At 39.6% G+C, this 27,895-nt stretch overlaps 1 protein-coding gene across 1 annotated transcript in view; it reads left to right on the top strand.

Annotated features, from left to right (window-relative positions):
* The window catches only part of ALKAL2 (ALK and LTK ligand 2), a 116,542-nt gene that overhangs the window by 18,068 nt on the left and 70,579 nt on the right, over positions 1 to 27,895 (top strand). The window contains exon 3 of the mRNA XM_089671975.1: positions 24,568 to 24,621. Coding sequence (XP_089528101.1) covers positions 24,568 to 24,621 — 54 coding nt within the window. The remainder of the gene's footprint in view (positions 1 to 24,567; positions 24,622 to 27,895) is intronic.

Below are 27,895 nucleotides of genomic sequence, written 5' to 3'. Positions count from 1 at the left end.
TGGTTCAAACCATAGAAAACTCAGTCCAGGTGCATTTCAGATGCGTTTCCGCATGTTCGTATTTGACGTGTTCTGGTGCATTTTTGGCACATTCCGGTTCATTTTTTCTCCCTCTCTTTTTCTTCAATATAAATAGAGATGTGTGTTCCCGTGTGGTTTTCGTGCATTGAAGTGCGTTTTTTTTTATGCGTTTTACCATGTTCCAGTACAGTTCTGTGCAGGAAAAATGCAGCCTGCTCTACTTTTTTTCTGCAACTGCAATGAACTGGAATTGCAAGCACTGATGTGAAATATGACACTGACAACCTAATAACCTACTTTCTGTGCATTTTGGATGCTGAAAAAAGCTACTGAAACGCATGTAGTGTGAACTGGCCCTTAATGTGGAAACACAGAGTCACCCTTAAAGTGGTTTCCTTTGCTTCTGAGTTGCTTGTCTATCATGCTTGTCCTCTGGTTTATATGTTTTGAGTCCCTGGCCCAAAAGAAGTAGGCTGATTAGAAAGAGCACATCTGGGAGCAAATCAGTGGCTGTGCAGGGAGTTTGTTAGCATGCGGAACTACATGCTATGATCTTTATATTTATTCAGGTGTTTGTATTCTGGTGCCACTTAATGTGTGATCCATGGCTGGAGGCCAAACTGTTACACTGGGATGCACACCAAAAGGATAACGTCCTTTACACCAACCAATGATATTTGACCCAGCACTAATTACAAAACTATTTTGAGGGAAACAGTGTCAGACACGGATTTTCCTCCACCAGTTCTTCACATGGTACACTTGAAACCCTTTCTCTTCAGCCAGCAGGCATGGAAGATAGCTTCTGTATACTTCACAATGCGTTGCACACTCATGGTCCAGAGCCAGTCCACGGAAGGGTTCTGCTGTGCAGCGGGCCCTGCACAGCAGAACCATACAGCCACCAATTCACCCCCGCATAAAACCTCTGTCACTGGCCACCACCACCTCCACTCCCAAACTGTCTGCTTCTCCTTCTTTTTTTATTGGTCTTTCTCCATTACTCCACAAGTTAAAATATAAACACACACTTCATTCTCCGTTCCCATACACTATAGGATTTCACTCTCTTGTTATGTCTAATAATTCAGATTAGATGATTCACTTAACCAGCAATCTTGTTTAAGTAAATGGTATGGCAATACAACATTTCTTCCCACAGTTCAATTCCAGCAAACACATGGCAGTGCAACAGGTTACGTTAATAATCAGAGCTCTTTTTTAACTTTTGGCAGAGCTTTAGGGCAATACTGTGGTATCTTAAACCTTTTCAACTTGTGAAAATTCCCACCAAAAGGTGTCTTACCCATTAGGGTACTGCCAAGGGGTGACCCTACTTAGGTGCAGCGCTAAGTCTCTCCATCTATGGTCCACTCTCCAACCTCCTTATGGCCCAACCCCTTCCTACTTACATATAAGTACTACAGGAATCATCACGTGCCAAACGGTGGACACCCCAGCATATTAACCCTTATAGTATCGAACAGCACATCACAAATACAATGCCCAAAGAATACACTTGGTACTTGCCTACAGGTCTGTGATAAAATTGGCCTTACTGAGCCCAGTCTCAGCACCACCACTTCCATAGGTGCAACCTAAGGCTGCTTGCTAAACTTGGCTTACAGTAGGAATCCCCCTGCTGATTAGGTGTCCAGAGTTCATTCTGACCACCTTATTTCATACCTGGTCTGGAATTGTTCTTCAGAAGATATTACAACAACAATAGGCAAAACAATTTGCATTTTAGGAAGAGGGTCAGCAATGACAACCTCTATGTTTGCTGTCTTTAAACATGTGCTTAGCAACATAAGCATGACCAACGTACTGAAACCTACATTAATCAATCAAAATTCTTTTTTAACTTTACCAATGTTTTCTGTACACTTTGTATTGCTTTTATAAATTCGAACAGCTTGTAAAATATGTATCAAATGCTTGTGAACTAGATAAAACACTTCAGGTCAAACATGACATATCCTATTTTTGGACACATATTCTGTACCCCTGCATCCCATCTCCTAACCACATGTGTAGCCAGAAGTTTTTACTATACTGTATATTATATTATTATACCCTAGTGTTTATATCTGCAAATACACTTTAATTATTGTTCTTTGAATTTAATGGCCAATTTCTCTAAAATAAAACCGATTGAAAGTTGATGGGAAAGCCAAGGTCTGAGACATTATGAAATGTATTTGTAAAGCAGTAAAAGTGACAGTCACCAAATATTCACTGCAGCTGTACAGTATATTCCTGTTTAATGTGTTTTAGTTAATAGTGCTTGATTCACTTGCAGTGCATGTTTGGTGAATACCACATTCACTGCTTTATAATATGCCCCATTAATCATAACATGATATTGTAGGCAAAACATTTTAATCTGACAACTTTCAGTTCTGTACACATATTACACTTAAACTAAAATACGATTAACAAGGCAGCACATTTAAATTCCTAAGGACCAATACATACTTGTGTGTTGAGGTGACATCCATTGGTGAAGTGCGGTGCCTGTGTTGCAACATACCGTCCATGCATTGCAGCATGCTAAGCTAGAGAAAAAGCAGTAGGTCCAATTTTCTGTTCATTTTGGTTAATTTAAATAAAATGGCTGCCATAATGCCATTGATGTTAACTAGTGACATCATGGATGGCCCTGGTGTGAATGGGCTGTTAAAGTTGGTTTTGCTTGACTACCAGTGTAGCTAGCAAAAGCTGGCCATACACTGATCGGAATTCAGATGGTTCAGCAGGGACCGGATTAATTTTGACAGTGTGTGGCTGTCCCTGCTCAACATTCATTCAACTGACTTCTGTCAAAGGGACATGCTGGAAAGGCTTTTGTTGATCACCAATCGGCTGCGGCCACTGATCAGTGTATTTTGACAGTGGTGGGTCCGTTTTCAGAGTACAATGTCTCGGTGGGGGAATTCCTTCTATCACCTTGTTTGTGTGGAAGGAGAAATCTGTTCAGATGACTGATTGAACAAAAAAATAACTGTCTATGGCCAGCTCTAGGTAGATATACCAAAGAATTCTGCAGGAATGTCTATAGTGCAATGGCTTCCTCTGTCTCCACATAAATACCAACAATAGCTGTCTTCAAGAAAATGTTGTCCACAAAGTAGATTATCCCTGAACCTGCAGCCATAGAAGGCCATTTAAGGTGGAAATAGTCATGTTCACCTGACTTTTACACACAAGGAAGATTTGCAGTACACATGTATCATTGATCCATACACACCACCTCTGTACACAGAAGAATGTTTGTTCCATCCCATGCATCTTGTTTGTTGTTTATGAATCCCACAGAAAGAAGCTGATTGTCTTTTCTGCACTTCAATAAACTACTACAAGTCCCATAATATCTAATTAGCAATTGATATTACCCTGTCCAATTGCAAACGAAAGAATGACAACTTAAAGGGTAACTCCACATTTATGGAAACAAAATAGCTAATAAAAAAATAATGTAGTGTATATAGTTGCTACACATGTCATATTGTAATTGGATGTTATTTAAAAAAAAAATCTTTCCTTTTCAATCTGCAGCATTGTAATTTTCTTTAAAATGCAATGCAAAATGGCATCCTGGAGTTGTTCTGTACACAGATAGTCCCCCAGAAATATAATTTCCTGCTTGTGTGATTGGCTTACTGATTTTACCAGAAGTCTGCACTAAGATACAAGTCAGATTTTGAGCATTCCCTGAAACAAAAAAAAATCCTTTTCGGTGAGATAATCCCAAAGGGAAATCACATCTAAAAGGATGCAGACCCTGCAATTTTCCTCATTAGAGCCCTGCAGGTGCAGAAGCTGATTGAAAATTATATAATCACTCCCATTCACATTCACTTTGCTTTTGGACACAAACAAACAGCTATGTCTTCAGAATAACAAAAGGTAGGAATCTGCAACAAATTTCTTAAAATCTCTGCAATGTACATTGATCTCTCAGAGGGCAATGTTTTTTTTCTCAATGTAAGTGAGAAAAAAGAAGGATACCAGAACTGTGTATTCTAACAAAGTTTTTCTATTTTCGAAAATACTGTTTTACATTTGTTTAAATTACTTGTGCATCTCAGTGCTGCTGATGGTCTTCCAGGTCCTGTCTACATGCATGCGTTCTTGTTTCAGCTGAATGTCATTTATCTAAGCCAGCTTCCTGATGGCAGATAATACGGCATGGCTAAATAAATACCATATGGACAGCGCATATACTGTACAAACAATACACTTGGTGACAAAAAATATAAATGGTTGTGAAAGTCAATACACATATTGGTTATACTGGTAATAATATTCATTCCCAGTATGTGAAGATAAAGTGTTAAATGCTTGATTTGTGTACTCCCTAATAAAGTGACAGGTGCTCCACTGTGCTCAAAACAGTACCCCACATGGATTTGCACTCACTGTCATCCCAGGACCACCTATCTCTAGGATGGTCTATTGCGCTTTTTTGGGGCTATCCCAGCGTGCTGCTTTGTTATAATAACCAAGAATCCTTCCCAGGGGCTATGCAGCATTGCTAGTGGTAACCGATGTTCCTTCCCAGGATTTATACAGCGTTGCTAATAGTACCAGTGCTGCTTCACGGGGGGGGCTGTATCAAAACTGAATTCCTCCTCTCCTCCACAGGCAGTATGGGAAGTATCAGCATTAAAATAGAGACAAAAATGGACATTCCATAGTGTAAAATCATAATTACCTTGTAGGTAGGTGAAAGGACATGTCTGAACAAAGACCTATATGGCATGATCACCAGGTATTATTTTAATAAAAGCTGCAGGTTCAAGAGTTTGAAACCAACTTATGAAATGCCATTAACATTTCAACCCTCATATAAGTGTAGCGCTCACCCCGAAGGAGCCGCTGGAATTAACGCGCACTTCTGTTCCTTATTTCAGTGATGAACCATATATATATTGGATCCACAGCACACCAGTACAACTTGCACCTTGTGTGAAGTTTTATAAAAGGTTTAATAAGACAGGTAAAACTCTGCAAATAGACTGCAAATTAACTTGGAAAATAGCAGTTAAATGCACTGAATACACAAACCTAGAATTGGCACAATAACATCAATAAACACAATATTCATGTATATACGTATATACTGGTATAGCTATAGATCAGAATTGACCCCCTGCAAATACAGCAGCAATATGTCCCCAGCTAAACTGACATCTCTTTAGGCTCAGTCCCAAATTCACTTGTATGCTGTAGGATTGTAACACAGTGTGAGTCTATGGGTTGCACAGGCCTGTGTTAGTGAATCAGTGGAGTGCTCTTAAGGACTGACATGTCACTGGTTAGCAGTTGCTCACCACATCCAAGAAGAACAGTCTCCAGGGGTTAACTCCTTGAAGGGATGATGAATGGGGCTCTGTCTCTCTGGCTAGTTTTTTCCTGTTGTCAATTGTCCATGCTGAGCAATATCTGAGGTGCCTCACCTGGGATGGTCACATGCTTCCTCTGCGAAATCCAACACTCTGACCTCTCTTCTGGGATAAGTTGTTGCTGTCGGTAACTGCCGCCGCGGGTGAATGGTACCAATGATCACAGTTGCTCCTGACTTCAGCTGCTGTAGATAACCGTTGTCCTTAGCAACCTCTGCTGTTCTGGAAACAGTGTCAGTGTACTTCAACAGTAGGGGCTGCAGACTAGCTCCCACATGTCCTCTGCAAAGGCACACATGGCTCTCCCCCCCCCCTCCTTGCAAAGCATCCTGGTCCTGTAGTCCTGTGCAGTATAAAGTTACATTGTTTGCCTCTGTGATGAAACTGCAACTTCCACAAACACTCCAGTACTGCTGAGACCTGAGCCGATTAAACCCTTTCTGACAACATGCAGTCTTAAAAGGGAAACAGTTCTTTAAAATGGAAACAGCAATGGCCCCCCTACACAAGGTTTTAGCTTTAAATCTACTTTAGGGATAGCTACCAAGAAGCTCCTGTGTTACCATTGCTTGGAGCTACAGAGTTTCAAGATAACAAGGTTAAAAAAGTACTCTATTGAGCGCGGTTGCATTGTCTGAAAATGCTGCCACAATGAAGACGTTTTACCAAGCAGGCTGAAAGTATGGATATGTTCTCGTTAATAAAACTGAAAAGGGAACGATGAGGATAGGAATATGGGAGTTGCCATACCTTTAAAAAAAAGTTTAGTGAACATTATTCGTTTTGCCCTGAAATCTTCGTTCTGCATGAAGTATCAGGAAACTAATTCTAGGATTCTTATCAGATGGTATCATACCCCTGCCCTTTTACTTAAGTATCTCCCAACTGCCACTGACAAATGCTGGCGATGACAAAGGGAGCAAGGAACATTATTACATATTTTCTGGTCCTGTCCCAAACTGATTGGTTTCTGGAGAGAGGTTCGTAGGTTGAATCAAAAATTTATCAATTATGTAGATCCAGACGATCCGACCATTTTTCCTCCTGCATGCCTCTACCATGCTGGCCAATGTATACAAAAAGTCAATACACCACTACCTTCTTAACATTGCTAAATCTTGTATTCTCCTTAAATGAAAAAGTACACAACCTCCGTCCATAAGGCTATTGCTCATGAAAGTTTCATGGAGTTTGTGAAATATGTTTGTCTAATCTGTGGAGGGTTAAGCCCTCTTTGAGATGGGCTCTGCTGAGCGAGAAGGCATTTTATACCCTCCCTTCTGGACTGAACCATTTTTATGGCCCCCCCCCCTTTTTGTTTTTGCTTTCCCTGCCCCCTTTGACATTTGACATGATTGTTATTTTTGGACATTACCTGTATACATTGTCTATTATGGATACTGCCCTGTTATAATAAAATTAAATTTGAAAAAAAAGTTCAGACTACAGGACTGCAAATCTGATCATGGCTTCAAATCTTTTAGACTTTTATACATGTTTATGGTCACTACCTAGTCACTAGGTAGTGAGGTCAGGATCAGGTTTAATACACCATTGTTCCTGTCCTCACAGGTTCATTTAAAATTCATTAAAGTGGAACTTTATGTAAAATAAATGCAATGCAATACCAAAGCTGACAGAATTCTCACGCTTGCACGGGAGTGGCATCATCCCTGCCTGACCAATGAAGACAGCCAGCAATCGAGACCTGGAAGCTGGCCCCTCAAAGATGTCAATGGGACATTGCATTGCTGGAGCCAAGGTGAGAATAGTTCCACTGTAACCCACCTGGTATCCAGCAAAGCAGTGCTTAAAATGAGCCTGATCTGGACTAAAATGTTTCAAGCAACAACAGCACAGGGCTGCAGCGGGGCTTGCAGGTTGCATGACTGCTCATTTGATAGTCTTCAAATTGACCCCTGTGGAGCCCTTGGGATTTTTATTTGTTAGATGTCCCCAATCACATAGCCAGCAAGAAGAAATCCTAGGTAGTTCTCTTTGTTTATGTGTGGGGTTGGCAGCTGTGTTTGCTATAAGCTGCCTTGTTTGTGCTGTGTATGGAGATCACCATCATCAACTGTAACTAGATTTGAAGATAGTCTGTCCTAACAGAGGGCTAAAAATGCAGAACGTTAACTTCTTGCATTTTATGTTAACCACTTGCCTACTGGGCACTTTTACATCCTTCGTGCCCAGGCCAATTTTCAGCTTTCAGCCCTCTCACACTTTGAATGTCAAATGAGCAGTCATGCAACATTGTACCCATATGAAATTTTTATAATTTGTTCACACAAATATAGCTTTCTTTTGGTGGTATTGTTTCTATTATAAAATTTTGCAAACAGGTAATTTTTCTCCTTCAGTGATGTACGTTGATGAGGCTGCACGGATATGCAGCATTGATGGGCACTGATAGACAGCACTGATGGGCACTGATGAGGTGGCACGGATAGGCAGCACTGATGAGGTGGCCCTGATGAGGTGGCACTGGTGGGCATTGATGAGGAGGCACTGATGATGATGCACTGATATGCAGCAATGATGGGCACTGATAGGCAGCGTTGACTGGTGGCACTGACTGACAGCACTGCTGGGTACTGATGGGCAGCACTCCTGGGTGGCACTGATGGGTGGCACTGCTGGGCACTGGTGGAAGGCACTGATGGGCACTGGTGGGAGGCACTGCTGGGCACTGATCATCAGTGCCGATCTGCTCTGTGACAGTTGCCTGGTAGCGGTAGTACTTTCCTCATGCTGTGACAGCGTGAGGAAAGTGCAGCTGATAACTGGCAACTGTGTACTCGGTGATCTGCTGTGTCATTGGACACAGCTGAACACATGGTAAAAGGCTGCTGTGATTGACTTTTTACCTGATCACGTGATCAGCTGTGTCTGTAGAACATAGCGATCACGGAGATTGCTGGATGCACTCCGCTGGGGGCACGTTCTGGGAGGACGTCATATACTGCCCTCCCAGAACTGGACAACAGTGCTGTAGCCGTCATTTGGCTATAGCTCGGGTGGCAAGTGGTTAATGAGGACAGACTTGAGACAGGCTCACTCTAACACTGTTCAAAAAAACCTTGCAGTCAGCAGTGATACCTCCTCTTGAGAAACATTGAAAAGATAAAAATATTTTATAACAATTTTTTTGCATGTTCTCTGAGTTTAGAATAAACCACACCCCTTTTCAGTGCTCAGCCACACCCACAATCAAGTGGTGTCTGCATTTAATACTGATTGCACCTTAGAGGTGCTTAAGCTCAGGCCAGGTTCACTTTAAACACCAGTAATGACAGAGCTGCAGAAGAATTTCACAGTGGGCTGATCAGTGGAGTAATCATCAAACCAATGAAATCTCTGGCTTTCTTTGATTAAATAGAAACTATTTATAGATCTTAGTAGCCAAAAATAAAAGTGTTACATGTAAAGCAAAAAACAGTTTCTAGGTGCTCTGTGTGTCTTTCTGATAAATTAGCTTGTAGAGATTAGTGTATTGTATAGATATAAAGTAGTAGTTCTTTGTCTATTTACTAACAAAACAGTGAAGCAACCAACGTCCACAGTGTGGCCAGGTGTCAGATAACTGACCTTGAGGATAAAGAACAACTCCAGGCCAGGAGAAAAAAAATCAGTACTTGGCTTAAACTTATTTATTTTAGGTACTTATATAGCGCTGTCAATTTATGCAGCACTTTACATATACAGTTGTGTTCAAAATAATAGCAGTCAGACATCACTAACCTGATCAATCACTGTTTTTGGTAGTAATGATATTTCTACATGGCAAATAATTTACTAGCAGGTGTAGTAGAGTAATAGAAATCCAACAGACCCAACAGTCATGACATGCATGGTGCTGATTCTGTGTAATTGAATCACTAATTGAAAGGGGCATGTTCAAAATAATAGCAGTGTGGAGTTCTATTAGTGAGGTCATTCATTCTTTGAAAAACAGGTGGCAATTATTGCCCTTATTGAAGGAAGGAAGGCAGCAAATGTTGTACATGCTGGTTACAGTGCATTTCTCTCTGAAATTCTGAGGGAAATGGGTCGTTCCAGACATTTCTTCAGAAGAAAGGAGTACCTTGATTAAAAAGTTTATTGGAGAGGGGAAAACATATAAAGAAGTGCAGAAAATGATAGGCTGCTCAGCTAAAATGATCGCAAATGCTTTAAAATGGCAACCAAAACCTGAAAGACGTGGAAGAAAGCGAAAAACTACCATTCGAATGGATAGAAGAGTAGCCAAAATGACAAGGACTCAGCCAACAATCAGCTCCAGGAAGATCAAAGAAGGTGTAAAGTTACCTATGAGTACTGTTACAATTAGAAGACTCCTATGTGAAGCCAAGCTATCTGCAAGAAGCCCCCGCAAAGTCCCACGGTTGAAAAAAAGATATGTGCTGAAGAGGTTACAATTTGCCAAAGAGCATATTGACTGGCCTAAAGAGAAATGGCGCAACATTTTGTGGACTGATGAAAGTAAGATTGTTCTTTTTGGGTCTAGTGGCCGGAGACCGTTTGTCAGACGACCCCCAAACACTGAATCACTGAATTCAAGCCACAGTACACTGGGAAGACAGTGAAGCATGGTTGCGCAAGCATCATGATATGGGGATGTTTCTCATACTACGGTGTTGGGCCTATTTATCGCATACCAGAGATCATGGATCAGTTTGAATACATCAGAATACTTGAAGAGGTCATGCTGCCTTATGCTCAAGAGGAAATGCCCTTGAAATGGGTGTTCCAACAAGACAATGACCCCAAACACACCAGTAAACGTGCAACATCTTGGTTCCAGACCAACAAGATTGACGTTATGGAGTGGCCAGCCCAATCCCCGGATCTTAATCCAATAGAAAACTTGTGGGGTGACATCAAAAATGCAGTTTCTGAGGCAAAACCAAGAAATAGAGAAGAACTGTGGAATGTAGTCCAATCATCCTGGGCTGGAATACCTGTTCACAGGTGCCAGAAGTTGGTTGACTCCATGCAACACAGATGTACAGCAGTTCTCAGAAACCGTGCTTATACAACTAAATATTCATTAAGTGATTCAAAGGAAAGCAAAATCTTCAAACATTTTTCAGTTTATATAGTGAATGTTTGAGTTTGTAAAGAAGAATACAAACACTGCTATTTTTTTGAACAGTCTAATATTCACTTTTCTTCAATTTTTTTAGAGGAACAACAGAAATTTGATATATTTTTCTTCATGTTTTGATTTGGAATAGAATGTGTAGTGTTCCCAATGCATTTGTGTGTATGGAAATAAAAGCTATTAGAAGGATTTTGAGCTTTATTCACTTTTTTCAACACACTGCTATTATTTTGAACACAACTGTATATTGTACATTCACATCATTCCGTAACCCTCAAGGGGTGTACAATCTAATGTCCCAAACTTACATTCATACATATATACATACATATACTAGGGCCAATTTAGACAGGATCCAATTAACCTACCAGCATAACTTTGGAGTGTGGGAGGAAACCGGAGTACCTGAAGGAAACCCATGCAGGCACAGGGAGAACATGCAAACTCCAGGCAGGAGGTACCATGGCTGGGATTTGAACCAACAACCCTGGTACTGCCAGGCAGAAATGCTAACCATTTAGCCACTGTGCTGCCCTTAGGGAAACATTCAAAAATCTTATACCTGTGCATTAACTTCCCACAGACTTGAACTGGGCTTGGTATGGACCATTTAAGTCTAAGGGAACTTAGTGTGCAGATGTCAAGAATGGGGGATGTAAATACTACGAGACGCTTCTGTCATCAGAGAAACCTAAGTGGGCACTTTGGTGGAGTATTTTAACTTAGAGAAGGAAGTGACGTAGAGACTAAGGACTGGGGATTTTTTATCTCAATTTGAACTTGAAATTTAAAGCATACATTTCACAAAAAAAATCACCTGTATGATCCAATTCTGGCAGCTTTGGTGAGGTTTTTGTGATGGGTGCAAAGCCACTATTCTGATTAACCACTTGCCTACTGGGCCAATTCTGACACTTCTCTACTACATGTAAAAATCAGCAATTTTTTTGCTAGAAAACTACTTAGAACCCCCAAAACATTATATATTATTTAAAGCAGAGGCCCTAGAGAATAAAATGGTGGATGTTCCGTATTTCTTTGTCACGTGATATTTGCGCATCGGTATTTCATACACAGGTTTTGGGGAAAATATATAATTTAATGAGTTTTAATGCTCCAAAACTCAATATAATATAGAAGATGATGTTACGCTAAGTAAATAGATACCAAAAAAGTCACACTTTAAAATGGACTACGCTCATGGAGCAACACCAAGCTACGATACTTGAAAATCTCGATAGGCGATGCTTTAAAAGCCTTTACAGGTTTAATTACAGGTTCAAATGCTAGAATTATTGCTCTCACTATAACATTCATTCTGTTACTTCATATGTGTGATGCAATCACCGTTATCAAATGTGTGCATGACCTACAGTACATATACTGTATGTTTGCCTTTGCATGCAAGCATGGGGAGGAAGGGGAGCTTTCATTTTTTTTTTAGATTTTATTATTTATTTTCTTTAACTTTTCCTTTTTACACTGTTTCATCTACTTTATTGCTCTCACAAAGGATGAACAACATCCCTTGTGAAAGCAAGGGCTGTGACACGTACTCTTTATGGAGAGATCTGGGGTCCATTAGACCCCAGATCTCTCCTCTGGCCTTCAAAGCAGCCGATCATGCTCTTTTTTTGTTATAGCGCAAAAAATAAAAAATTTGTGGGTAAAAAAAGGATGTAAATTTTATTTGGGCGCAGCATTGCATGACTGCACAATTGTCAAAGTAACGCAGCGCCGTATCGCAAAAAATGGCCTGGTCAGCAAGGGGGGTAAATCCTCTGGAGGGAAAGTGGTTAAAGAGACCCTGCCCCTACCTAACTGAATACAGCACAGACTGTTGATGCGGGTAGCAGTATAGGTAAGTATTAAAATCCTTCTTTTCCGTTAAACTTTTTTGTTTAATTTTAGTAAAGTGGTGTCAGGGTTTCTTTAAAGGGTCTCTGTATTTAAATTAGCATTTTATAAAATAAAATAAATATAAAGTCTCTCTAACTAATAATAACAATATTAGTAAACATTAAGTACTACTAAGACAGTTACAAGCTCAACACACAAATCAAGCTGAAAATTATCTATCTATCTATCATCTATCTATCTATCTATCTATCTATCTATCTATCTATCTATCTCTCTCTGTCTCTCTATCTATCTCCACAGCATCTATATTTGGATCCAAAAGTATTCCAAGACATTTTTGCACTTTTCTCAAGTTACACTCAAATGCAGTTTTAATGATAACAGCAATTTAAACTAACAGGTTAGACATTTATTGGCAAGATCCAAGAATAGCTGTAGTTTACACAATCTTCAGAAATATTTTTCTGCTTAATTGCTTTTAATATGTTACACTTACCACTACTAATATATTTCCAGATCTCTTTCCAACAACGTTATTAGAGTGTGCTTGTATAATCCTTGGTATTTGTGTGAAGCTGGGCTGGGAAGAAAGTAAAAAAGACTGAAGTATAATGAAAGTGTACTCAAAGGGGCACCCAGCACATTTACTAGCAAATATATAATATAATCTACTACAGAAGCTCCCCTCCAAGCAGTGTGACATTTTTGATTTGCAAAAATGTATGATCATTGAGCCTTAATATTGAGGAGCTGGACAGATTTTTTTTTGCTGTCTCCTAGGGTTTTATTAGTGAGGATGAGTTACATGTAAAGATTACATGTAACAAGATTAGTAATGACAGCATGCGCACATCAATAATATGTTTCTGCTGGGTTTGAATTAGAAGCTCTGATGCATTTGGGATGCTTTTTATTAAATGCAGCCAATTCAATGTGACATTTTTTAAGATTAGGACTGGATATACATTTTCTTAAACTGACTTTAGGTTTTGAAATTGAAAAAAACAAAACTCCAGTCTAAATGTAAACTTTTCTATATCAGATCTCTAAACACAGAGGCAAGCACTGGGGCACTTTTCTGAGGCAAAGGGATGGGGGGGAGTTATCATCTAGTTACTTTTCCAAAGTAATCCACATGACTCCACTGTCAGTTTAACAGTGAAGCACTCTTGCATATATTAGAGGCTTCTGCATAAGGCTGGTTTCACACTCATGCGGTGCGGTACATAGCATGTGATTCGCACAGGAACCACACCGCATTCCTGTGCAAATCACATGCGAATTGTGTTCGATGCAATTTGAGCCATACATTATGTATGGCTCAAATTGCACTGCTTCCGCACCAAAAAGGTGCAGGACCCTTTTTTGGGTCCGCACTAGAATCAGATCTCATGGGTATTCACACCTATGGGATCTGATTCTGAACATCACACCGAATTTTGCGGACCGATTTTGGGGAATTAACTTAGCATACACACCCGCAGCGGTTCGTATGAATGGAGTGTGATTCTCATGCGGTGCGGAATTCGCACAGAAAACGCTGTAAATTCCAGACCGCATCAGTGTAAACCCAGGCTGCATGAAGTTTCCAAACAGGTTGCAACATTTATTCATATATATGTGCTTAAGTGTAAATCCTTTGATCTTCACATATAGCCAGTTCTACCCTAACTGCAATGGTGAACATACCCTAACTGCATGGTCCATAAAGTTGCATATCTTATTGTGAATAAACAAAACATGTATCCAAATATCTAGATGTGTGAATAACATTGTTACTGTAGAATAAGTCTCTGTCTCCCGAGCACCCTAGAGAAAATAGGTCAGTCAGAGCAAGACATGCAGCTGAGAATCTTCTATCCTTATTTTTTCTCCTCACTCAGATAAGTATTCGACTTGGATTTGAATCAAATTTCAATACAAAAAGAATTGAACAGAACATAAAAGAATATAACAGAATATATTAGACTAGAAAATAATAGAATAGACAGTAAAAGAATAGAACAGAAAAATTAGAATAGAAAAACAATAGAAAAGAACTGAATAGAAAAGAATTGAATAGAATAGAAAAAAACAATAGCATAAAATAGAAAGAGTATAACTGTCTTCCAAAATTCGAATTTAGAATAGAATAAATTCGAATAGAATTGATTATAAAAGAATAGAACAGAATAGAATAGAATAAAAAATAGAATAGAAAAAATATAACTGTTTTCAGAAAATTTTGAATTTAAAATAGAATAAATTCAAATTTGAAGAATATAGATTAACATAGAATAGAATAGAAAAGAATAGAACAGATAAGGATAGAAAAACAATAGAATAGAATAGAAAAACAGAATAGAATATAACAGAATAAAACAGATTAGAAGAGCATAGAATAGAATAGAATAAAAAAAACAGAAGAAAATAAAGAATATAACTGTTTTCCAAAATTTGAATAGAATAGATTAGAATGGAACAAAAGAGAATAGAATAGAATAAAATACAAACAAATAGAAAAGAACAGAATAGAAAAAAATAGAATAGAATAAAATAGAAAGAATATAACTGTCTTCCGCAATTCAAATACAATAGATTAGAACAGAAAAAAATATAATAGAATTGAAAAGAATAGAATAAAAAAAATAGAACAGAATAAAATTGAAAGAACGTGACTGTCTTTCGAATGCAAAATTTTTAATAGAATAAATTTGAACAGAATAGATTAGAATAGAATAGAAAAAGAATAATATAGATTAGAAAATAATAAAATAGAAAAAAACAATAGAATAGAATAAAATAGAAAGAATATAACTGTCTACCTAAATTTGAATCTCAATAGAATAAATTTGAATAGATTAGAATAGAAAACAATAAAAAAAATTAAAATAACAGAATAGAATATTACAGAAAAAGCAATAAAATAGAATAGAAAAGAATAAAATAGAAAGAATATAACCATCTTCCGAAATGTGAATTTCAAATAGAATAAATTAGAATGTGAATGCTGAATTAAATTAGAAAATCAAATTGTAAAAACAAATTAAACAAATTTATAACAAAATGAAATTATTTAACCGCTTCCCCGCTGCCCTATAGCAGAAATGCTGCTTTAGGGCGGCACAGGTGTATATATACGTGATTTTGTATCTCCGGGTAGGGGGTGCGCATGCGCCCTACCCATGCTGCTATTCGCGGCTGCAGCTGTCAATCACCAAGTCCCAGATGGTGATTCCCCGCCAGTGCCCGGTGATTACTGAGGATCTCCAACGGGGAGAAGGGCTGCTTTGTTTACTAACAGTCCTCCTCCCTTTTGGCTGCACAGCATAGCCATCCAGAGCAGTGTGCTTGCAGTGAAGCACCAACACACCGCACCCCAGTAAAACACTCCCAGCACACTGTTAACCCTATGATCACCCCTCATGTTAACCCCTTCCTGCCCAGTGCCATTCGTACAGTGTCAGTGCTTTTTTTTCAGCACTGATCACTGTATTGGTGTCACTGGGGATGTCAGTTGACACCAAGTCAGTTCCCCCCAGTACCAGAATGCCCAACTCAGTAATGCTGTCCCTCTATAAGTTTCTGATCGCCGGCATTACTAGTAAAAAAAAAAATCCAGTATCTATACCGCCATTTGTAAACGCTATAACTTTCACGTAAACCAATTAATTTACACATATTGGATTTTTTAGCAAAGACATATAGCAGAATACATTTTGGCCTAAATTTATGATGAAATTAGATTTTTAAATTTTTTTACTGGACATGTTTAATATAAAAAAGTCAAAAATATTGTTTTTTCTCAAAAATTGTCATTTTTTTTTTTTATAGTGCAAAAAATAAAAAACACAAAGGCGATCAAATACCACCAAAAGAAAGATCTATTCGTGGGGAAAAATGGACATAAATTAATTTGGGTGCAGCGTTGCATGACTGCTCAATTGTCAGTTAAAATAACACAGCACCCTAACGCAAAGAATGGGCTGGTCAGGAAGGGGAGTAAATCCTCAGGAGGGCATGTTTTCGTTCTGCACATGTCTATCATGATCATTTACGTCTTCTACCTTTCTAGTTTCTAGCTGCACACTGCGAGACATTGGCACATCATGTCTGTTAGCTGTAGTTTTCCCTAAACTGTGTAAAGTAAACATAGATAAGTTGTTTATGTCAGCAGTACAGTACCACTCTTGTTTATGCCACCAAGCCCAATGCTTTCATCAATGTGATTTGCCGGCAGCAGTTAGGAGAGGGTGCAGTAAACACATTATGAAAGGATTGTTTTTACACAGATCATGATGGAACAGACATAGCTCAACAGTTTGTAAGCCTGGATTTCCTTGCTTTATGTTCTTTGGCAGAATTTCCTCTACACTACTGTGATCTGCCAGTCAAGAGGTCACATGTTCACATGTACCTTCTGCACGCCCCTGTATGTATACAATATGCTGTATGCCTACACGCTTACTGAATTGCAGCTTAATCAGGTTGTTTTCAGAGAGTAAAAGTAGACAAACTTCTACACTGATAGACAAGTGGGCTTTTGCTTGTACAGTATAAGACCAATGTGTACAGCAAGCTTGCAAAGCTTTCAGCTAGCTTCAAGGAGATTTCTTGAAAAGTCTAAAGGCCAAGCTCACCTTTTGGACCATGTTACAATATTTAGGGTGTAACGTAACTGGCCCCCTTCCACCCCACCTTCACACTGCTTCCTACCCCCATTCATTCACCGCTGCTACAGCAGGCAGACTTGGAACACAAGTAAAATAATCAGCGCACTCATAGTCCATTGACACGTTCTCCAGTTCTTTAGCTGCAAGTCCATATGGAGGTACAGGCAGAGGATTGAAGGAAGTGTCTGCAGGAGCCTGACATTGCAGCTACAATCCACTAATTATGGGTGCAATACTTTGGAGGCTCCTGTAAACCAAATAAAAAAATGCTATTTTTTTCCCCTGCAAAAACATGTGCATTTATTGTTTTTTAAAATTGAACTTAGCCTTTAAACACAGATCATGATGGCAGTGCTGACTGTAACTTTAAGCAAGTTAGCAGACTTTAGTAAGCTTCAGCACTAGGTGAAACTTCTTGAAAACACTCTTAGCTTGTAGCACTACCCCCGCAGGAGCCGCTCGGTAATTTGGGTTCTCTGTTCTGCACCTCAACTCCAAGAACACCCTCAGTCCCTCTGGCACACCTGGTTGAATGAAAGCCACTGCAGGCACTTATAGGAACACAAGTATAGATACCTTTAACTTGGCTGTAAATTACTACCATGAAATAGACACAAGACCGTTTAGTGGTAAATTAGCTCAATGTATTAGTATGGGTTAGAATGAATGGAGGTTTGAACATAAATGAACACACAGAAGGTAGGTTCAGACACAATCTGCTAGACAGTATAATCACTATGCCAAGGTAACTTAGAATAGAATTTTTTACCACTAGACTGGGATTAGTTTATGAATCAGCAAAGTCAGCAATAAACCGTGCATATAAGCATTAACCACTTGCCGCCCAGCCACAGCATATAAACGGTTGCAGGGCGGCACTCGTAGGCAAAACCACGTTTTAAAACGTGGTTCTGCAAAACAGGTAGGGGGCACACGTGAGGCGCGCGCCTGCCCTGCCTGTCCCGCGGGTGTCAGCAGCGGGTCTCCGCCGCCGGGTCACGGCCGGTTTCCCTTGATGAGCGGTGATTGCTGACACAGAGCAGGGCTGCATTGTTTACACACAGCCCTGCTCTGTGACAGTTCCCCTACAAGCTGAAGAGGGAGAGAAGAGTTTCTCTCCCTTGATCAGCTCCCCACTCCCTCCCCCCCCGTCCAGTACACACCCCCGCCCCGTAGTAAAACACTCCCCTCACACAGTAAACACTAAATATGTTAACCCCTTCCTCCCCAGTGACATTAGTACAGTGTCAGTGGGTTTTTTTTTCACTGATCACTGTATTGGTGTCACTGGGGATGTCAGTGACCCCAAGTCAGTTCCCCCCCAGTGTCAAACTGTCCGCCGCAGTCATGCAGTCCCGCCATAAGTCGCTGATCGCCACCATATGTCGCTGATCGCCACCATTATTAGTATAAAAAAAATGAAAAATCCCAGTATCTTTCCTGCCTTTTGTAAACGCTATAACTTTCACGTAAACCAATTAATTTACACGTATTGGGGTTTTTTTTTTTTTAGCAAAGATGTCGCAGAATGCATTTTGGCAGAAATTTATGACTAAATTTGATTTTTGCATTTTTTTTACTGGACATGTTTTATAGCAAAAAGTCCAAAATATCGTTTTTTTTCCTCAAAATTGTCAGCCTTTTTTTTTATAGCGCAAAAAATAAAAACCGCACAGGCGATCAAATACCACCGAAAGAAAGCTCAATTTGTGGGGAAAAAAAGGATGTAAATTTATTTCATGTACCGTATTGCATGACCGCGCAATTGTCCGTTAAACTAGCGCAGCACTGTATAGCAGAAAAATGTTGTAAATTGCAGTATCTATACCATAGTTTGTAGACGCTATAACTTCCACACAAAGCAATCAATATACACTTATTGGGATTTTTTTTTACCAAAAACATGTAGCAGAATACATTTTGGCCTAAATTTATAACCAACTTTGAATTTACTATATATTTTTTATAGCTGAAAGTAAAAAATATTGTTTTTCTTCAAAATTTTTGGCCTTTTTTTGTTTATGGCGTGAAAAATAAAAAGCGCACAGGTGATCAAATTACACCAAAAGAAAGCTCTATTTGTGTGAAAAAAAGGACATAAATTTTGTTTGGGTGCAGCATTGCATGACCGCGCAATTATCAGTTGAATTAGTGCAGCGCCGAGTAGCAAAAAGAGGCCTGGTCATTAAGGGGGGTAAATCCTCTGGAGCTCAAGTGGTTAACTGAGTATGACAAGGAAAAATCTGTGCGCTTACCAAATAGTGTAGAAAATGATGAAAAAAGTGAACTGCTGCTACTACCTTCCTGAATACCATAAAAAATATTACACCAAACTGAAAAATAGCGCTGTCCACTTTAAATATGATAGATAAATAAAAAGGTACAAACTGAAATTCATAGGTCAACAAACAATCATATTTTCATATTTGCTGTGATACAATACAAATAAATTGTATATAAATAAGTCCCCAAATCCAATGTGAAATAAAATTGCTGCGTGCCAAATATATCTTCCAATAAAGTGTTTCTGTGCTCAACAGTGCTCCTTAAAAGACAGGCAAGCCTCTTACCGGACCAAATTGATCTCAAACTGTAGAGATCAAATGAGGAGATTGTGTCCAAACTCTACACTGACACTCTTAGGCTGGCCATAGATGGGCCGCTTATTGGCCGAATTCTCGGCCGATAAACGAAAAATCGGTTGGTGCCGTTGCCGATGCTGCCACCATTGTCGTGGATTTTCCAGTATGACCGATAAAAATAAATGAGAAGATCCACGAAAAACGGCCGATGGGCTGGCCCCACTAACGGCGTGAATATCAGCCGATTTTTCATGCGGACGAAAATTTGGCCGATAAACGACCCATCTATGGCCTGCATGACTGACAGATCCGAGGAGAATGGATGGATACAGCAAACCAATGCGTGTTCACACCAGGAACCAGCTTAACCACTTCATACCGCTGTCCGCAATCATGTATGAAAGGGTTTAAACAGGAAGAAACTTCATAGTGCAACCCAGTTAAAACCAAATGATTTATTAAAACTTGAAGTATTGTACTTACATTCAGATGAGTAAAAAGAACAGTGTAAAAGCATAAGACTGTTCGGATGCGGTATCGGTCCATCGGTTTGTGCGTGGTGATGTCACAAGAAGACTCTGCCTGACACTTTCCCCCAAAAATGGCATCCTCTGGGATTGGAGATAAGCATTAACTGCAATGTGAATAATAATACTATAACTGGTCTAGAGTGCACTCTAGGAGAATGGCTAGGATATGGTGCAATGTCCCCTGAGAGGTACCTCTTAGCATAAGCAATAGGTAAAGGTCTCTGTATAGCAACTGTCAAAGGGCAGTTTTTAGTCCTAACTCTTCAGCCAGATAGCGTTGGAACCCAGCTGTTCCACTGGTGCACATAAGAACAATCACAGTCAATCGGGTAGGCAGCAAAAAGGCAAGTAGATGGCTATATGGTCAGTTCCTAAAGGGCTCAGTCTCTCTAGCAGCAGATAGTAAATCCCACAGCAGCAGCTCACCAGTCCCAGCAATATTGCCGTTCACCATCCTGTCACACACAGAGGTTAGTCCACTGTTTGCTCTGCACCCCGGTGACTCTGTCGGCACCCCTGAACTCAGCACTCCAGATCCTGCTCAGGCCACCGATATGCAGCAGTGATGGTGCACACTGGACAGCTATTTGCACTCTACAGGCTCCCTTATGGCAAGAGGAAGCTGTGTCTTGTACATCCTGAGAAAATGCAGCTATTTCCCTTCCTTCCAGCAGTCTCTTCTCTGGGGAATGTAGTTCAAAAGCTCCTGATTATACAGTAGAGTCTCTCTTCAGGACTACAGTCCCAACAGTGCAGTGCTGCCTGACTCAGTTTATTGAACCCATCCTGCTCATCAGCTCCCTCCTTTTTCTGAAATAACAGAGAACAGCTGCAACCAGTGTTGCTCTCATTCTCAGCCAAGCACTTGGCTACAACCACTAAAGCCTGTTTGCCATTTGTTAACGTGTAAGACATTATTCCCATCATCATCTGTCTTTGACATTCCCAAAAGGTAGCTAAATAATGCTATACAATTTAACAATGCTATGTAAAAGTTTTTTGTACACATTGCACTTAAGCATGCACAAGGCCTAATGGCTACATTGATAACAAGACTAGGCTGGGATTGATTAATTACACATAATGAACCTATCTGTATTGTTGTGGGCAGCCTTGGAACTCTCCTTGGTAATTACTTTCCAAACATGCTCAATGTGACACCCGGAGACAATAATTTGATGGCAGCGGTCTAAAATGCTACAGCTGCTGTCAGAATATAACGATTACACTTTCAGCCTCACCCTGCACAGAGATTTTCCAGCTGCTAACACGTTTTAACAGAAATATGCACCAATCACAGCATCTGCTGTAGTAATTCTGAACTGTAAGAAATGTTTTAGACACTCACTGGCAGACCCCAACATGAATGTTTAAAATATGGTAGCCCTCTCAATGGCAATTATTTTTTTTTCTGGTTTGAGCATTCAGACATTTCACTTAATGATTTTTTAAAATGTAATTTTAATGAAAGAAAAGAAAAATGGTGCATGAAAATATTTACAAAAAAGACACTACAAAATAGATAATAACCACAGTAAAATAAAGGGTATGAAAAATTCCTGCAAAGTCCAATTCACTCAGAGTAAGTCCAGTGTGATCAATTAAGGTAATTAACTCTCATGAATGACCTCTAGCAATCCATCCATTAGTGCAAAAGTGGTCCAGGTGCCAGTTGCCGAAGCTTTTTGTTGACCCCCCAAAGGATGTCACCCACCCAACCAAGAGAGCCCAGAGGTGTGATGTAGGAGTGCTGAAGAGCTGATTTAGATTCCAGTGGACAGTCTCACAATTCAAATTTCTTATGATATCAATATTTGCAGATTGTCACATTTTACAGTCAATAATCAACAAATTGTTGCACAGAATGAAATCATGATTTGATAGACATCAGGCATGATATAATTAACTGATCATTATTTTCTTATACATTTGGATAACTTGTTATGAATGTCATTTTACCCTAACTGGGATTATGAATTATGTGTAGAAATTTAGAACTGGAGATGTATGAACTGGGTGGCTTCAGGTCAAAGTAGTGCTGGACTTCAAATGAGCATTGCATCTCAATGCTTTTACAATGGCCAATTACAACCAGGATAAATTAGAGCCTGTGGAGGGCTTGCTAGAGGGTTTATGACATGGCAATATTGCAATGGTGCCTAATTAGAAGTCTTTTGAGCCTGTGAAGTACTATTTCTTCAACTTGATCTGCTATAGTTAGTTGATGTAATGGCGGTTATATAAAACATGTCCGTTCTCTGCCTGGACATGTGCACAAAATTTAAATCTAAATTCTATTGCTGACTTGTGAATTTTGGAGAAATAAGGGTGGTGCTTTGTTCCAGCCGCATTCTTCCAACTCAATTTGGGGTTCATCTGACCTCATTATCATCACAAATATCAAATGTCCTAAATTTAGAAGACAGTACTACTGGACTGCATTCCAAAAATCAGGTTTATTGTATAGTAGGAGGTGCACCCCTGCGGTTATTATGCTTTTATATACTATGTTACTTGCTATCTAAAAGTATAACTTAAGGAAAAATGTATTTTTTAGTTTTGTATAGAGTGGAAATGGATTAGAACACCTGTCAGGTTTATATTGCAGTCTGTACCCCTTTTGGGAGATTCACCCTATTTGTGCTATTTACCATTATCATCAAAGGTGAAAGTAAAGAAACACGAAATTTTGAGTTGTCCCCAGTAAAGTAGTAAATTTTCCAATGGGAACACTAGTTCTGGTGACCTGGGGTCCACAGGGAATTCCCTTAATTTGCTGAGATTTCCTTACTTCTTGTTTTGGCTATGGCACAGGAAGTGAAGGTAGATTTCCCCAATGGGACACAGATGGCATAAAATAAACTGATAGGGGTTATAACCTTCCCCTACTCTACCCAAAATGAAAAAAAGATTTACTTTTAGTTCTACTTTAACACATGTTGCACAACAGGTGCTTATTCATAAAGCTTTATGATTATTGAAGCAAAGAAGAAAGTATAATTTAGAGCCATGTTTATTTCTTTTTTTTTTTTTTACAACTTCTTATCTCCCACCCTTCCCCCCGCTGACCTCTCTCCCAAATTACCCCTGTCCATATCTAATTAACTTACTTCTTACTCCTCTTATATTTATCTATCATTATCTATGTCCCTTTCCCTCTCACGCCCACTTTCACTTTCAGATTCTCCATCATGCTTTCTCCGGGCTTTTCCCCCCTGACTCCCGACCAATTCCAAGTATCTCTTAGATGTTTTAAATTCTAACCAACAACCCCACATTTTCCTAAGTTCTTTCATTTTATTATCCTCTGCATGACACAGCTCCTCCAATTTAAAAATATTTTCCACTCTGTTTAACCAATAATTTATTCTTGGTGGCTCAGGAGCTTGCCAAAACCTGGATATCAGGCCCTTGGCCGCACTGATTAAATGGTATAGTATCCTATTTTTACACTGTTTGCCTATCAGCTCAGAATAAAATAAACACTTGCATGGGTCCGTTTGTATAGTAATCCCACTAATTTCCTGGATATCATGAATTATTTCCTTCCAAAACTCCTGTATTTTCGGGCAATCCCACCAAATGTGTGCCATTGTATTCTTTTTCCCACAGCCTCTCCAACATAAAGGTGAAACAGCAGCTTGCTGCTTATACACCACACTCGGTGTAATATACCATCACGTCATGTACAGCTACAGTATGTTTAAATGATTAAACAATGTGTACATGAATGAGATGGTTCCACCACCATATACAGCAAGTAACAGGACTCACCGCCAGAAGTACAGCAAGAGACATGTAACAAGACTCAGTACTACAAGTACAGCAGGGGACATGTAACAGGACTCAGTGCCAGAAGTACAGCTAGGAAAATGTAACAGGACTCACCAACAGAAGTACAGCAAGGGACATGTAACAGCACTGAAGACTCACCAACAGAAGTACAGCAGGGAACATATAACAGGACTCAATGACAGAAGTACAGCAATGGACATGTAACAGGATTCACCAACAGCAGTACAGCTAGGAAAATGTAACAGGACTCACCAACAGAAGTATAGCAGGGAAAATAACAGTAAGCACTCACTGGCGCTATGTGGGGGAACATAGCTCTCTCACAATGATGACACAGGTATCGGTGCATTTTCATAAGTACCGATACTCATGCAAATGCCTCAATCGGTACCAATACCGATACTTTATTGGTACATCCCTAGCCATAATGTAGGATGTGCCAAACTCAAGATGCTTCCCTACCAATAAAAAAAAAATAGGGGTAAGGGAGAACATGAAAACCTATTATTATTTTAACAACAAGTACATGAAGTAGCTCAAGAACAGTTTCGATAACTATTGACGTTCTGGAGATCTTCTATAAATAATTTGTGTGTTTTTATTTCCATGCAGAAATCGTTCCACGAGATCTTCGGATGAAAGAGAAGTTTTTAAAGCATTTAACAGGTAAGTTGGCTTTATAAAAATGCATTGCTAAAAAAGGAAAAAAAAGAGAACATTAACCAATTAAGCTCAAGAGTTCACATATTTCAGCTAGGGCCTGCTAATTGGGCACTGAATTTGTCCTTACTTATGACAAGTAAATACTACAGATACAGTATGTGTTGGGGACGAACAAGGCTTTTTTGTTTTATAGTATTCCAAGAATCATTTTGTACATTTACAGTATACCTCTGGCTTTTGAGGTGGAAAGAGCTCTCCTACTGGTTGTTGAGGGAATGTTGGCGCATATGGCTGCCACTCCTCACACCAATTACAGTTTTTTCTTTTCAACCTTTTCACTTTTTTTTTATAAATTTTTACTTCAATTTCTGAAATTCAAACTGTACTCCACTGACCACTAGGACTGACATCAGATTTCTAGATTCCCTAAATTGAGTTCTCTGATCTCTTGGTTCTCTGGAATTGTCTCACAATTTGCCCTAGCTTGCTGCTGACTCACATCTGAATCTTCCCTGGATCACTGGATCTCTTTCCTCGCCCTGCACTAGACCTCATTTTCAAAATCTGCCCCAGCTTGCTGCCTACTCACATCTGAATCTTCCCTGGATCACTGGACCTCTTTCCTTGCCCTGCACTGGACCCATTTCCTTGCACTGCACTGTAAACAAATGGAAATTTGTTTTTTCTCCAAGTGTACCAGGAACTCTCAGTCATGCTGCTCAGGTACACTGCAGTGCAACTTCTGCAACTAAAACAGAACTATTTTTTGACTAAAGGCACATATGATCTTTGCCAGAATATTGGGATTTTACGACCAAAGAGATTCATGCATCGTGGCACTGGACACCGTCTCCTCCCTTTAATTACCTGTGCTGTCTCAATCCCTGCTTATCAATGTAACGCTGCAAGACCATCCCACACTGACGCCAACCTCAAATGCCTACTTTCACTGACAGTCCCTGACTCCACTCTGATTCCCATGAATCCTCCAAGAAAGGCCAGATCAGTGCTCTTGAATATTCGCACTACTTATTTTGGACTTTATTGCAGACAATAAGTTGGACCTTCTGTGCTTGACTGAAACCTAGCACAAACAAAATGATGGCATCCTTTTCAACCAACTCACCCTTCCAGGGTACGGTTTGCTTGACCTCCCACGTCTCTCAGGCAAATATGGAGGTATAATTGTTATTTACAGCTTGTTGTACACTTTATCCCCTGTTAATGTACCCTCTTTCTCTTCATTTGAAGGCCTTGTTCTCAAGCTCTGTGCTCCCCCCTGATCTGCTATTGTCACTGGTTATCGACCACCCAAGTCTTGTAGAGCATTCTCAGGTGAATTTGCTGATATGCTTTCATTGTTATGCCTTAGTTTTAAGAAAATCATAATCCTTGGGCATTACACTGACTCAGAGTCTTCTAGTTTAGCTAAAGAGATTTTGGCTTTACTTGAATGTTTTGACCTAACTCAGTTTGTTTGCACCCCCATGCATGTTAAAGGACACACCCTGGACCTTATCATTGCTAATGGATCCTTAGTCTCTGACTGCTCTTCCCTTGACTTAGGACTGTCTGACCACCTAGCTATTATATTCAGTCTGAAATTACTAGTTTCTAACACTTTCCTGTCTCGATCTGTTAATTATCACAACTGGGCTACTATTGGTTACCCCAAATTTGCAAATTCTGTTACCTCCTCTCTAGGAGACCCAGGAAGACCCCGCTACTGACACAGAAGCATAAAAAAAGCTCGATTGGAGTTTGCCAAAACGTACTTAAGGAAGCAAAAATCCTTTTGGGAGAATATGCTGTGAACAAGCAAAACAAAATTACAGCTTTTTGGTAAAGCCCATCATTCTACTCTTTTCAGAAAAAGTAATAAAGCCTTTAAAGAAAAGAATACGGTCCCTACAGTCAAACATAGTGGAGGTTCACTGATTTTTTTGGGGTTGCTTGAGGCACTGGATGTTTTTACCGTGTGCATGGCATTATGAAATCTGAAGACTACCAAAGAATTCTGGGGTGCAACATAAGGCCCAGTGTCAGAAAGTTGGATCTTCGTCAGAGGTCATGGGTCTTACAGCAGGACAATGATCCAAAGCACACATCAAAAAGCACCCAGAAATGGTTTAAGACAAAGTGCTGTAGAGTACTGAGCTGGCCAGCAAATGAGTCCAGATCTTCATGCCATAGAGCACCTGTAGAAAGATCTTAAAACAGCAGTTAGAAAAAGGAACCCTTCCAATCTGAGAGTCCTGGAGCAGTTGGTAAAAGAAGAGTGGTCCAAAATTCCAGTAGAGAGGTGTAAGAAACTCGTTGATGGTTACAGGAAGCGATTGATTTCAGTTATTTTTGCCAAGGGGTGTGTTACCAAATATTAAATTGAGGGTTCCAGTAATTTTGTTCAGCCCATTTTTGGGGTTTTGCATGGAATGTGTCAGATTTGGCTTTTTATTTCTCCACTTTTGTGTGTCATACCAATACAACAACAACAACAAAAACAAAAGAATTCCTAAACATTTGTAATTGCAACAACTTTCTGGGTGAAGTAGTGCATTATCTGACAGAAATGCAGGCATGCCAATATTTTTGTACATGACTGTATAAGGGTCAAATTGAGACATGTATGAAATCTTCCACCTGCACATTTGATCCTATTCCCACCCATTTATTTAAATCCTGTATTAGTTCTCTATGCTCCATTATTCTCAGTATCATAAATGAGTCCCTTAGCACCAGTTCTGTACCAACAATCCTTAAAACTGCCGCTATTACCCGCTACCAAAAAAACCCAACATGACTCTAGACAATTTAAACAACTTTCGGCCCATATCTAACTTATCTTGCTTGCCAAGATCTTCAAACGAGTTGTGATATCTCAGTTACATATCCACCTGGCTTTAAATAACCTGTTTAAACCCCTCCAATCTGGTTTTCGGCAACTGCACAGGACAGAAATCGCCTTGATCAAAGTCACTAATAATCTTCTGTTAACTTCTGATTCGGGCTCACTACCTATTCATATTCTATTGGATCTTAATTCTGCCTTTGATACTGTAGACCACAATATTTTACTCTCTCTCCTTGAAACCATATTTGGAGTCTCAGAGTTGGCTTTGTAATGGATTAGGTCCTTTCCTAATGACTTTGTTTCTCTTGGTGGATATCGGTCTGAAGTCAGTCCAGACAATTACGGTGTTCCTCAGGGTTCAATCTTGGGTCCCTTACTTTTTAGCATTTACATGTTTGCAATTGGCCAACTGCTTAGGTCACATGG

Source organism: Staurois parvus, unplaced genomic scaffold (genome assembly GCF_062004578.1).
Source record: "Staurois parvus isolate SC_StPar_1 unplaced genomic scaffold, SC_StPar_1.0 ptg000116l, whole genome shotgun sequence".
In the NCBI taxonomy this organism is placed as follows: domain Eukaryota; kingdom Metazoa; phylum Chordata; class Amphibia; order Anura; family Ranidae; genus Staurois; species Staurois parvus.
Note: the sequence above shows the minus strand (reverse complement) of the source record. Positions and strands in the feature narration are given on the sequence as shown.